The sequence below is a fragment of the Patagioenas fasciata genome, chromosome 8 (assembly GCF_037038585.1).
Source record: "Patagioenas fasciata isolate bPatFas1 chromosome 8, bPatFas1.hap1, whole genome shotgun sequence".
In the NCBI taxonomy this organism is placed as follows: Eukaryota; Metazoa; Chordata; class Aves; order Columbiformes; family Columbidae; genus Patagioenas; species Patagioenas fasciata.
Window position 1 is genome coordinate 10,375,738 of NC_092527.1, and position 14,051 is coordinate 10,389,788.

The following is a 14,051-nucleotide window of genomic DNA, read 5'->3' on the forward strand; positions in this document are numbered from 1 at the left end:
TTCCATACTTTTTTTGTCTTTTGGTTTAAAAAACTATTAGGTTGGATATACATTGCCTCAAGTTATACTCCTTTTGGTGAGCCACAAATTACTTAAGAAACTTATTTATAAGCTTGTATTTTGTTCTCCTAGACCTCGAACCTTCTGAAATTCAACTGAAGGTCATGAGTTTTGTAGGAACATTTGAGAACAACCACAGGTTACTTCATGATTTAATGGAAATTGCATGATAAAGCAAGAGTATGCTAAACAGCGATATGCAAGCTTATGCTTAGTGTATTAATTTAATAATCAACAAGTTGCAAACAAGTTAATTGTGTCAAGATAACTTTTATCTGTGGTAGTAATCTTTCATGCCTTACTTCAAATTTGGAGTTACCTCAAGTTGATTGGAGAAAAACAGCAGAAAAGCCAGAAATCCTTTAAATAGTTTGTTTACCAACAAGAAAGCACAGAGACAGAAAAGAAACAATGGTCATCTTTACCAAAAGCCTGCACAGAAAACTGCATGGTATCTTTTGACTTGGAGTAAACTGATCCTCATCATCCAAGAAATAACTACAAGCCATCTTAAACAAACAACATAAATATGAGGACTAGAGAGCTGCAACCCATTAATGATGCTCCAGGTTTTCAACACATTTGCAGAACTGATCTTTTTGTTTAGGAATGGCAAATCCTCAGCACAATTACACTGTTCTATATCAATTAAGCAATTAATGCAAGCAGAAGTTACCTTTACAGCTGCTGTCACTGCAGCAGTTGCTGCCAAATTCAACCCTTGCCTTCCAAAATTCACCATGGTCTCGTAGCCTCTTTCTTTGGCTTGTACGATGTACTCATCAATCTCCTAAAAGGAAAACATATTTTAGAAGGCTATGCATAAGAGGCATGTTACCCCACAGCACTGTTTTTCCATCAATAACAGAAGACTGAAGAAATCTTTAAGAAAAATTTTAATGGAATAATTACTCTTGCCTTTGTATCCTGGTGTTCCATTCACTTAGACTCCCATTTAAAAAAGGATTATGTCTGGTCAAACAAGACGATAAAACAGATCACTTTCCTCCAGCTCAGAAACATGGCAGCTACCCAGCAAGTACCTTATAGAGAGTAAGCTTCACTTGTCAGACAAAAGTTTTTCAAGAAAACATTTAAGATGAAATCAGAGAGCTCCTTAGAAAGGTAGACTTGGCTGACAAAGAACTTCTGAAGCCAGACCTTTGACACAGTTAAGTACCAAGGACAATCCAGTAATGACGTTCATCCCCAGCTGTGGTTAATGCCTGGAGTTGGAGATAAAGGCTGCCAGGTAGTTCAAAACAGCTCTCAGACTACAGGGAAAAATCCCTTTAGCTCATGAAGTTGCAAACAGTCTATAGTTCAACCTTCAGAAGGTCAACATGACCTTATTGTTCATATTGGTGGCAATCATGTCGGCTACCTGTTTTGCCTAATAAAGGCCAAGCCCAGCACTGACCTTTATGAATGTTATTTTCTGTATTGTGAGGTTTTTAGACCTTTGCTAATCACTCTTGCCACACATCCAAACAGGGTACTGAAAAAGAGCTAAGCACATCCATAGCCCTGTCATGCTTTGGCTAAAGCTAAATATCCTTTAGCTCTTTTCTGTTTGTGTCTTTTCTGTTGGAGCCTAGTCTTCCCTTAAACCTCCGTACAAAGTCTCTCCTCTTATCCTTCAGTTTGCACACCAGAAAAGTCAGTGTTGCTTACCCTAAGAAGTTTTTTATCAGGTTACGCTACAAAAAACGCTAACACGCAAAGCTGTTGCTAAAACTGCATTCATGCTTCTATACACACTGCACATGTTCTTTCAGTAGAAAGTCAAACTGCATCACTTCCACTCAACTGGCTTCCCCAAAGTGCACACAGACCAGAGAACACCAAGCTATCTCATGTCAATAGGAAGAAGTACAATATCTGCTCATGCCAGTTAAACAGAAGAACGTACATGGACAATCAAATGCACTTGTCTCTGAACTTGGGTTCACGCTGCCTGGAGACCAGTAACACACTGATCTGCTTTTACCATGTATCTAGCAACAGTATTTCAGTATAAGGCATTAAAAATATGAGAAGTTATTTCTTACCCTTTCTTTAGAAGAAAGAAGTGGGTGGAGAAACTTTCTGTAGATTAAACTTGCCCCTCTAGTATATGGAGAAAGGAGCCAAATTACAAAAGCTATCTTCAGTTCGTAGTACAGTGGAAACCTACAGACAAGTTAAAGGTTGCATGAAATCAACAACTGCAGTAAGAAAATGCACAGTAATTAATCATAATAAAGAGATCTCTTCAAATAACACAATTACATATTAACATATTGGATGTGAAGAATCCTCCAAGTTATATTAGACAAAAATTACATGAGTTATAGACGTATGGATTTATTTTTTTGATTCTACTGTCATTTAAGAAATGCAAACAGTTAATATACTTGTTTTGCATTAAACATTTCTGCACAGAGAAATTGCAGACCACCCTTTTAAGAGTTCCATGCCTCTGTTCAGTTTCTACAGCAAAGGTGGTAGGAAGTTCTATAGTCCGTCCTTTGAGTGAGAGTGTACAGCAAGCTTGGAAACAGATGTTATTCTTCACATATGCTGAGATCTTTTCCTCAAAAAAGGGCTATCAACTTCTTTATAAAAATTAAAACATTACAAATCAAAGAACATCAGAAAGAAATACAGTTTCATCCAGAGTTCATAAAAAGCAGGCTCTTACCAAGAGACTGTTAGGTCAGTTATTGTTTCAGTAACTGTATAAAGAGCAAACACAATCCAATACATCATCCAGCGAACCTGAAAATTAAAACACCATCTTCAGTAAGAATTTAGATTCCACCTTTCACAGAATACACCATACACTACACAGTCAGTTCTGAGCTGTCAAAGCAAGACTTCCAACAGTATCTCAGTCTGCACATACTGGGCTACAAGTGAAAAATATATGAAGGTCCTAAGGGTTTTCTGTTCATAAATAGAACTGGTGGCAGCTGTGACAAGCTAAGTGAAATGGCTGGGTCACCATGGTCACAACCTCACCTAGGCTGGCTTCACAGATTGGATTCTGCCTCTAGACTCTTTAGTGATAAGAAAAAAAACACTGCAAAGAGTTAGTAGATTATCGTTTAGGATGAAATGCAACTCCCACTACAGCACTAAAGGATATTTCACTCTCTCCAATGCTCATCCGTATGTTTATATCACACATGATAGCATTATTAAGGCAGGTAGCCCTTGTTTTTATTTCACAATATACTTCATTCAGCTATGCTTTGCAGATAAATTCTATGTGTGTGCTTAGTTTTCAGTATTAACAGCAGGGCAGGAAAAAAGCATTTTCATGGAAATTTAATGCCAAGAACGACAAGATTCTTGTTAATAACAGAGCTCACATGTAAGCATCTTAATGCTTCAAGGGTCTACACCTATATACTTTTTTGTTTAAGATTTACACCATACATGATAGTTTTGAAATCAGACAATACTCTTAAAATACAAGTTTTCTAAAAATTAACTAAGTAGCCCATTTTTCTTGAACATTTGTTCAAATTTGGTTATCTAAACTGATTAAATCTTTCAGAATAAATGCTATACAAATAGTTCCATGCATTTGTCTTCTTTATCAGTGGTCAAATTCCAATATAGGTCAGTGCAAACCACCACTGGTTATTCATGCTGAACACCCACATGTTTTTTAAATTCCAGCACTATCTATGCTAGAAAAAACCCCCACAGGTTTAAAAAAGAAATAAAAGAGAAGAAAAACATCACCTCCAAACAGATGCAGTAACCTCATTTCATCTGTGATACACAGACTATTAACTCTTCTGGCATGTCCATAAAGCATTAAACACCACATTTGTTAGACACTAGTTCGAGTCCTAAATTCATGTACCCTCTTTCAAAAGGAGGAATATATATACTTTCCTAAAGAGGATGTGGCTCAGATTTAGTCTTTTAACTTTTAAAGCAATTTTTTTTTTTTATGTGGACTTAAATAAATACTCAAAAGCTAATGCTACACTGCTGCCTGCCTTATAGCTGTGCATTATGCTTTAAAAGCGCTTCCTTTGTCACAACGTGAGACCCATTTATCTTAAATGCCTTTCTGCATTTCAATTTCAAAAGCGAGTCAGTCATGTGATGACATTCTTCACTTCAGTCTCTCAGAGGATTTAGATATTTCAGGCTTGAATAAACTAAGACAAACCTACACAACAGCTGAAGTCATCTCTGACAGGCCATGTGACTATTTAGACTGGTGACCCTTCCATGAACCAGAGTCAACACCTGAATAAAAACACAAATAACATCCACCCTTGCCCTATCACCCTAAGTATGATGCAATGCAATTTTTAATATGCCAGGCAACGCTGATTTTTTTTCCAATATATTTTATCCAGACTATTCGGTCTTTAATCAACATCTATTCACCCAGTTTGGAAAAACAGCAGAAGTGGAGTTTCTCTTGGGCTGCTAGGAACAGCAAGAAATGCTCTGCAGAAGGGTACCCGAGATCTGCCAGGAGTGCTGCTGAGCTCTGGGCAAAGATGCTCAAAACCACAGATTATATTCTAGTACCACTAATGCATTAGGTACCAAAGGTATCCTTGACAATGAACCTGAGTGACTTACAGTGGTTTTCATACCAGATGAGAAGAAAAATAAAAGGTCATATTTGACACTGCTCAGAAGACTATCATCTACTTAACTCTTAAAGATGAAGTTACAGAAGCTTTGATTGAGTTTTGCTTTTTATGTTAAAAGGGTGATTACAGATTCGCTTTGTTGAGCTTTTTTCCTATCATCCAAGTGTTAAGCTCATCTTTGTTGGCTTTGGCTGAAGCACATCCTTTCAAGTCAGGATTTTGAAGCCAGGATTTGAGAAGACTGGTCCTTCAGACTTCTAAACTACATTTCAGATGCTTATTACAAGCACTTTGGTGTAACACAGTGAAAAAACTCCTCAAAGACCATAGTCAACTCCATTAAACCAGGGTAATTACAAGAACAAATAAAACTCCTCAAAGGCACAGATCCTAATTTCTAGGATCAAGGTCCATAAGTCTTTTAAATTACCAAAACCAACAGCAACACTTTTTTTCCCCAGAAATAATCTTTGAACAATTTGTTGCATCACGACCTACACAGCAGGTCAAGACATCTGTACTTTCTGGTGGTTGTTTTTTGGTCTTGGTTGTTGTCTTGGTTTGGCGGTTTTCTTGGGGTTTTTGTTTTTTACTGGTGGAAGTAGTGGTTAAGTAAAAAATGTGCACTGTTACAAAGCTCTTTCAATCCAGCAAACAAAAGCAGATGGCTCCAGAGCCACACAGCCCTGGAAAGGAAGCTGTGCTCAGGCCATGATGTGACTGGCAGCAGAGCTGAGCCATTTGGAGGGCTTCCAGTTAAACCTACACCCTCTCCGTGAAAGAAAATGACCCCAGCTGGGTAGATGAAAACAATGGACTGTTCCTAAGATCTATCTGGACACTCAACCCAATCAGCAATTGAGTGGTTATTCACTAATGAATCAATGTCATTCCCTGCCCAGGAAAAAGTCCCTGTGATGAGTCCCATTCATCTCAGGCCCATGAGTACTTTGTGTGCAACTGCAAGTTCAGGGACTGCTCAAAGATCACAGATGACTGAAAAGCAGTGTTTTCACACCAAATGAAAATACACAGCTGGAAAAATATGGTTACAGCTCCTACTGAAAGTCTTGTGTAAATGACAGGCATCTCTAAAAAAGGATGCCCAAGAAACACAGCTAAGTCATAGCTAACCAGACAATCACAACATTCTACAAATATTACTTTTCTTTTTCTAGAAAACATATTGCAGGAGGCAATGGTAACCTTTTTTAATTGAAGTGATCTCTTCTATTAGAGTTTGAAACTGCTATCCTCTACTTAGCCTGTGGATTCTTTTTGAGGGAGCATGGAAGAAAAGCAGATTATAAATTCTCTGCATTATATACTTCCCTGACAGGGTAAAAGTAAGCATAAGACAGAGGAAATTCTTCTATTTTTGATGATTTTTTTCTCCCAGAAGCTTAGCTCTGGCAGGCACTGGCTCTGTATGCACGAATAAGCTCTCATCAGCTCGTTCACAGAAAAGAGAAGCAGTATGAATACGATGTCCGCTTTGGAGCCTTGATGGGGTGCTCAGACTAAACCTAAGATATACAAGGGGAGGAATAACACCGACTGCATTCTACTACTAAAACCAAGTACAAAGTGGAGACAGCATCCATGCAGAGAGCAGCATTAGGTCACAGCTACGGCTGCTGAGTTGGAGTAAATGACAGCGCTGACTCCATCCTGAGTCAGGCAGCCAAGTTAAGAACAAGGTTCAGGAGAGAATACAGGTTAATTGCCAAAATCAAGTCAGGCTGCCTCTTAAAACAGGGAAGTGACCAATGCTCCTTGTGGCTGCAGCTGGGTAACATTCTTGTGGTAATCATTGCTCACACTAAAAAGTACCTAATTTAACAGATTAATTCTAAACTGCAGTAGCAACATTTTTTCCTCTTCTGTCTGTTCCGCTTCTTTCCTCCACATCACCTTAACCAAATCTTTTCCTTCCCTTGTTACATTTTTTTCTCATCTTTGGGGAACGATAGATTAACCAGAGCTACCCTTTTCTCGGGCAGATTTTGACTGCCCTGTCAAGCTCCATAGAATGGCAATTAAACTGCTGCTAGTGTTCAAGTGGTCACTGAAAATCTATTACTCATTGCTTATGCTGCAGGTGTTGAAAGAATCAGAAAACCTTTTTTCTACCCCCAGCCCAAAAGTGCATTATTTTGGAAACTTCACTGAAATGCAGCCAACACTTGTAAGGTTTATGTTTAAAAATCACCCTAAAAATATCTGTATACAGAATAGTGCGTTGGACACATTTCAGCAAGGTCTGTGAAATGTCTGAGAAGCCTTAACTTTATCACAAAATCACAGGATTAACACTAGATTCACACAGGTGTTGTCGCTAACAGTAAGAGTTGAATCAAGCTTTCATGGAGTTTATTGCACTTTTAGTATGAAAATTTATTACGAGAATTTCACAGTTGTATGTCTGAGGCATTTAATTCAGCATGCTACTTACATATTCCTTCACATTTTTTGTCTTCACAGCTTTGTATGAATAATATGCAGGATACAGCATCCCAAACAGCAGCCTATTGGAAAATAAAGAGAGCGTTCAGAATCTGGTATACTGTGGATGACAAAACGTTTATAATACATCATTAGAGCAATGCAGCCAACTTGAAAAAAATCCCATTCTCTAACTTGGAAAAAAATCATAATGTTATAGGTTTCTTGGAGGAAGTATAGCAATACACGAAAATAGAACACCACGGAACAGTGAAGGCTGGACGCCCTGAAGACAAACAGTTTCATAAGACTCCCTCTGACAGATAACGTAAAACTAGTAGCTCTTCTGGTTCAGCTACCAGTAAAACCAGTCCTGCAGTCTGTCCATATCAAAAGACTGTTTCCGCATTGGCAGCGCTGTCACACTTAAAGAGCCTCTAACAACTATTGGTTGGCAATGAGAATCATCTACTTTTATCAGATTACTACAAGATTCTTCAAAAGCAATTTTAAGACAAGATGAGTTACATAATTCCACCTCCTTTTGCTAGAACTCTGCAACAGCAACACATGGAAATGCAAGCAAGTGGGAATTAATCCAGTTTTGGTCAATTTCTGCTAGAATTCATCAAAAGTAAGGTGCAGAGCAGGGTGAGAGGGTGCCAAGCAATACGTGCTGAGAGCAGGACCAGAAAAAAGGTTTGCCCTAATACAACTTATTACAACACAACATGTTCTAGGAAGAGTCTTGGTCACAGACCAGCACACTACTTCTTTGAGAAGCTGAACAGCAATAGTTGTCGTCTCCTTGACAAACACAACAGCTCCATAATTTTATTTCACCAGGTTGTTAGGCTTGGTAAAGCCTGTTCCAGCTGGCCTAAAGCAGCAATTAGAGAGAAGTCTGGTTACATCTCTGCAGCATCACTTAAAACTTGCTCAGGATGGTTATGTGGGAGAAATTCATGCTTGTAGGGATATCCAGAGATATTCTAAGACAGTTCAGAACTCTTATGTAATTTAACTTCTCACAGTTGGGCAGAGGACGACACACCATCTGTTTCTTTTAATAAGAGCCCACCTGGAACAGATCTGGCATGTAAAATTTCAACTCAGATGGTTGAAGTTTGCCCAAGTAAATAATCAATTAAAATTAAAGATTTTATAGTTGTGTCAGGTAGCTTTAAATAAGTGGTTCTACCTACAAAGCCACTGCGGAAGACTGCACAACACTACCAAGCTTTACTGTTAGACCCAGGAAAGAATTCTAAGAACTTGCAGCCCAATTTACTTTTTTGTTTGTTTTTAAGCAACTATTCCAAGAGCCTTCATCTTCTACAAGATGTTGTTTGCAAAGACTACCACAAAACCTTCCTAGTATACAAGACATCAATGTAAGTTTCAATCCAATCTGTTTGATATTCACCAACTTCCAAGCAGCACTCTGCTATGTAGGCAGAAGTCTTCTGCTTGGTAGGAAGCAAATTTAGAGTACTTAAGTCATCTCCAACAGTTAGCATAGAGTACGTAAGTGAAAAAATACATAGAATTGTTAACAGCAAAGGCACTTTCTTCAACATCACAGCTACCACACAGAGTTTCTCCATCTTTAGCAGAAGACAAACACACAGCTACCCATGGAAGGAAGTCTGGTGGAGGGACAAGGGGATACTGGCAGAGGTACTGATGTTAAGCTATAAACACCACAAGTGAGAGAGAAGAACAAAATTATGCAGGCATAATTGCAGAACCCTTCATGTTTGAAAGGGGCCTTGTGAAGTCATCTAGTCCAATCTCCTGCTCAAACCAAAGTCAGCATCAGATTTGGACCAGGCTGCTTCAGGCTGCAGCCAGTCAGGTCTTGGAGACTTACAAAGAGATTTCACATCCTCTCTGGGCAACCTGTTCCAATGCTTAACAAGCCTCCTAGTGCACAGTCTTAGTTATATCCAGTCAGAACCAGAAGTTTATGACCATTGTCTCTCTTGACTGAATAGCACAGCAAGAGAATGGGCCTGCCGCTTGCAACCTCCAAAAGTTATGCAAGACTGCCAACAAGTCTGCCCAAAGCTTTCTCTATTCTTGCTGAACGAGCCCAGTTCATTCAGAGTCCCCTCACAAGACATGTGTTGTGACCATCTTGGTGACCTTCACTGAACTTTCTCAAAGAAACATCATTCTTGCACTAAAAAGCCCAAAGCCAGACACAGTCTAATGTATAAATCTCACATCTACATCCCCATCCTCTCCCCAGTGTGTAATATGTATATATTTTCCCAATATTTTCCTCATAATTTAATTATAAAACTCACCTTAAGAAAAATCCTCAAACATTGAACCATATATTTTTTTATCTTTAAAAAAAAAACAAAGAAGGCTCAAAGTGAAATAATTGGTTTTAATTGCATTTAGGACAAAAATATTTACTACCTGATTATAAGTAAGAGTCAAAGCTAGTTAAGCATGTACAGCTCTCTTCTAGGCTTTGTTAATTTCCACAACACAAGACTAGATATGAACAAATCTTCTGGGGCATGTCTGCAATCTTTGTGTACATTCAGCCTTTATGCATACCACAGAATTGTTAATGGCTGATAGCTGCAGAGGCACTTCAAGCGGGTCTTCATGAGATCAGATTCCTCTGCAGCAGGAAGGGATGGTATAGTGCAGATCACTTAAAGCAGAACTGCTGTACTATAGCAGTAGTTTAAAACCTGGATCTAGATCCTCAGAATTTCACAATTCATGCTGACCTGGATTTAACAGAATATGGATACTGAAGCTCTTTTAATATGTATAGGCAAGCTGCTACTCCAATGCAGCAGAGCTTACCTACACGTTTCAGATGTTGAAATGCCTTTTGAAAGAGTCCAGACTACATGAATTCCAGTCCAGCATACTAATCTGTAGAAGCCTGTCCAAATACAGCTCTGCTACAATCCAAAGACCTTTCATTCTCAAGCCAAGAAGAGCAACAGCAAAAAAAAACCCAGAATGGTTTTATTCCCAACTAGGAGAAAAGCCTGACTGCACAAGTTAAAAGCCTCACCTCACCCAAATAACAGGAGACCTGGAAACAGAAGAAATATGAGGCCAAGCACCCTTCATTTTGATGAAGTTCTGCAGACAATAGCTCTTCCTCTCATTTTTGTCCCTGTAGAACACCCTGTTCAGTAACTCATCGGCGCTAGCGGTTCCCACCTTTCCCTGTTCTTGTGGTTGAAATTACAACCATTAAGTATCAGAGATAAGGAAAGTCTCGTTAATCCTAATAACACAACACAGACTTTATAGGGGCAGAAATTTCTTTGTTCAAAGAAGAAACACCGAAGAGGTTCCTAAACATCATAACCACGACGAGGTGTCAGATGGCTGCTTTTTTATATGCCAGCAGTTACTGGTTGGCTATGCACCTCTCCCAGATTCTCAAAAAATAGTCGAAAGTTATTTAAATAGCTGCTAGTAGCCCACACATGCAAATTTCTTGCTATAAAGCATATGAAAGAGAAACAGTTTGCATCTTTCACTTAACAGATTTTTGGTCTATCCTTTTCCACTCAGTTTTCTGTCAAGTAGCACCACATCTACTTAAAAAACACCCACAACATATTTTTTAATTTAAACAGCAATTTACCTAAAATCTGGTAGAAACAAGAATTGGGACAAAACAGAATTTTGAGAACACTGCTTTGGAAACAATTGATCTTCAAGCAAAAAGTTTATTACAGTAAGACCATAAAGCTAAAGACAACCTCAAGTTAAATGAGAACAGTAGCGCAAGGCAAACACAATAACAGAAGCTAGTTCTCCCCCACTAGTGAATCTTTATGTTACTCAATACTGGTGATATCAGGAGTTGGAAAAATCCCTCTTTTGGTACTCACTTCTTTATTTTTAAGAATTCCTCTAGAACACACTTTTTAAACCAAAGGAGAAGAAACTCTGCACCACAATATCTCATTACTTATTAGCGTTCAATACTGCTGTAACATTGAAGAGTTAGAGAAACTGCCACTTGTTCACTAGAAGTGAGTCGATAGGACTAAACTGAAGAACACCAGCACTTTGAGCCAGTAACAATAGGAAGCAGTCGCCTTCCAGTCAGAGATGACATTTTAAGTGCGGCAAAGTGATGCTGCCAACTCTGGCATCACAAACTCCCTTCACACGGGCAAAGTCATCTAATCTTAGTGACAGCTACCAGGCAATTTAACAGTAGAAAAGCCAACTTGTCGCCAGTGAGTGTAGCTGAAGGTCAGCAAATTCACTTCTAGCCTCGATCTATACATGATAGATTAGTATCCAGGCATAAAAGAGATCACTGGAGCTGACTGAAGCAGCAGCATATAGAACAGGGGCAGCAGGGAGCCTGGGCACAATCAGTATCACTTGACACAGAGCTACAACAGATGAGCATTTTCTAATAGTTTCCATGTTTGCATCAATATCCTGCAAAACCTCAAGCTGTTAGCAACACCTACTGCTATGCATAAGTGTGTAATTCTACAGTAACTACACAATACACTTCAAAGATCTGCCCAATTATTCCAAGGTTTTGCAAATTTAGAAGCTTAAGTGTTACGTTTATGAAGTGCAGTTTGTATTTCACACAGGATGTCAGCACACTGCACTAATGTAGCAGACAAAAACACAGCCAGTTTCCACAGATGGAAACAGATTTCAGCCGAGTGTGATGTCATTTACTCTATTTTACTAGTAGGTATATGGATAATCCTACCTACCAACGTCATTTTACTGCCAGTTGTACACCTACAGCTATTTCAGTTTTTCAGCTATACTCAGCAATGAATGTAGCATTCCTTTTTGGTACAGCCGCTTCCTCTACAGACAGAGAAAAGTTTCTCAAATATACTAGGAGATCAAGATCAAAAGACAAAGCTAAAAAAGAAAAAAAGCCTTGAAATCTGAATAAAGTAATATATTTGTGTATCCATATAGCTGTATTAAAACAAATATAACCTACTGCCTCTATCACATTATCTACGGTCTTACAATCTGAATAGCTTTAAAGCACACAACTATATGAAAATTCATTTCTCAAGAGAGTTTGCATTTGACTGATAAATGAAAAAAAAGTCACCTGTACTCACATTGTTCTGCACTGAGGGTATTTGATCTGCACAGTAAACAACTCTGAATGTAATGTTTAAAAAAAAAATTAAAACATACAAACAAAAGCCACCAAGTCGCTCAAAAAGACTACCTGCAGCCAGACTCCCACAACACTATGCCATTAAACCAACCGTGAATTAATCACAGAATGTTAGGGATTGGAAGGGACCTTGAAAGAACATGGACAAAGAATTGCTGGGAGCAAGGAATAGCGTTTGGCACTTCATTCTTTTGTTCCTCTGAAATGCAGAAAGACAAGGCCCACAAGTGTTCCCTTAGAGTAAAAGCCATGCAGGATACTTTGCCATGTGCTAAGCTCCCTTTCTTTCACAAGTCTGATAACAGGGATGACACCAATTTGTCCACCCACCGACAGACTGACGGTCTGGCACAGACTGCTGCAGAGCCAGACATTTGTTTCCGTGTGCGTCTACGGTGGAAATACGGGTCTACATCCTGAAGGATCACTTGAAAGCATTTGGCAGGTGGAGGAATAAAAGAATCCTCCCCACTTACACAAAACCATAGAAGCAAATATAAATATCTGATACACTTCCTCACTTTGCTCCCCATGCCCAGTTCCCCTTCCCAATAATCCTCTTTACCCGCAAGTTATAACAGGAGTACCTTCCACTCCTGCCACATACACTCACAAGCTTTCCTGTGAGCCGGTCAGACACCAGCTGACTCCCAGCTCTCTACATGGTTTGAAATCCTTAACTGCACTGCAGCAGCTATGCAGAAGCTACATCTCATGTTGTTAGTATTATGTTGCTTCTATATGAACTAAAATTACTATTCCATGTTATGGGTAGCAAGTTTAGTTTGAGCAAGATTTCTTTTGAAGGGAAGTTTTCTAATGGAAACTAAACAGCAGAATGAAATCCAGTCTGAAGAACAATGCTCAAGTGCTTGGCTGGCTATTCTTGGCTCCAAAAAGGCAGATATGGCCGTACTCCTTAACAATGTGTCCACTGAGGTTTCAATCAGCACACACCAGAAAAGCATAACCATTTTTGCTTAGACTGTATGCTACTCATACACTTGTATGCCATTCCCATAAAGGATCCGCAGTTTGGATTTTTTCCCCTTTTTTTTTTTTTTTAAGGTGTAAACCAGTAAGGCTAATGAGTTATGAACTAAGTTCTAACTACTACGTATCTCTGTGTGGTACCCTCATGCTCAAAAGAAGGCATAACAAGTATCTGTAAAAAATCTATTCAGGAAAAAACCCTGCAATTAAATGGAAAAAGCAAGATGCTCAGTCATGCCCACCAACATGCCGGGGGGTTACAATTGGGTAGTAAGTTATAGACTAAGCCAGCTATCTCCTAGTTTTTTACATGTCCAGACAAACAAAAGTTCACACTGGCATTTTTGTCCTGAATGTTTTTGAAAAGCACTACACAAACAGTCTTCCTATCCAGCACCTGACAGAATTTAGTTCCATTTTGTTACCAGACAACATTCAGATATACAACACTAACCACAACAATCTACATTAAGACTATGTATTCAAGCAATTACAAAGATACACTTGGACCAAAATGCTAGTCTGTTACAGGGACAGGAGGGCATGCAGGTAAGCTCCTGAACCTCACACCAAGTTATATCCTATCTTTTGTTCCACTCCCCACCTTGGGCAAGAAGCAGGGAACATCCCATAAATGGCATTTAGATAACATGTCTGCTAACAGTAGCAAACTTCGAATTCAGCAACTTCTTTAGCAGATTACGGTTACCAAAAGGAAGGAATGCGATCAGAAGAAACAGGTCTGTTAAAATCTTCACAGCATTCTT

The 14,051-nt window shown here is 38.9% G+C and overlaps 1 protein-coding gene across 1 annotated transcript in view; it reads right to left on the reverse strand.

Annotated features, from left to right (window-relative positions):
- REEP3 (receptor accessory protein 3) overlaps window positions 1-14,051 on the reverse strand; it is a 40,421-nt gene that overhangs the window by 13,828 nt on the left and 12,542 nt on the right. The window contains exons 2-5 of the mRNA XM_065842879.2: window positions 7,129-7,201; window positions 2,744-2,820; window positions 2,112-2,232; window positions 737-850 (exon numbers count right to left, since the gene is read on the reverse strand). Coding sequence (XP_065698951.1) covers window positions 737-850; window positions 2,112-2,232; window positions 2,744-2,820; window positions 7,129-7,201 — 385 coding nt within the window. The remainder of the gene's footprint in view (window positions 1-736; window positions 851-2,111; window positions 2,233-2,743; window positions 2,821-7,128; window positions 7,202-14,051) is intronic.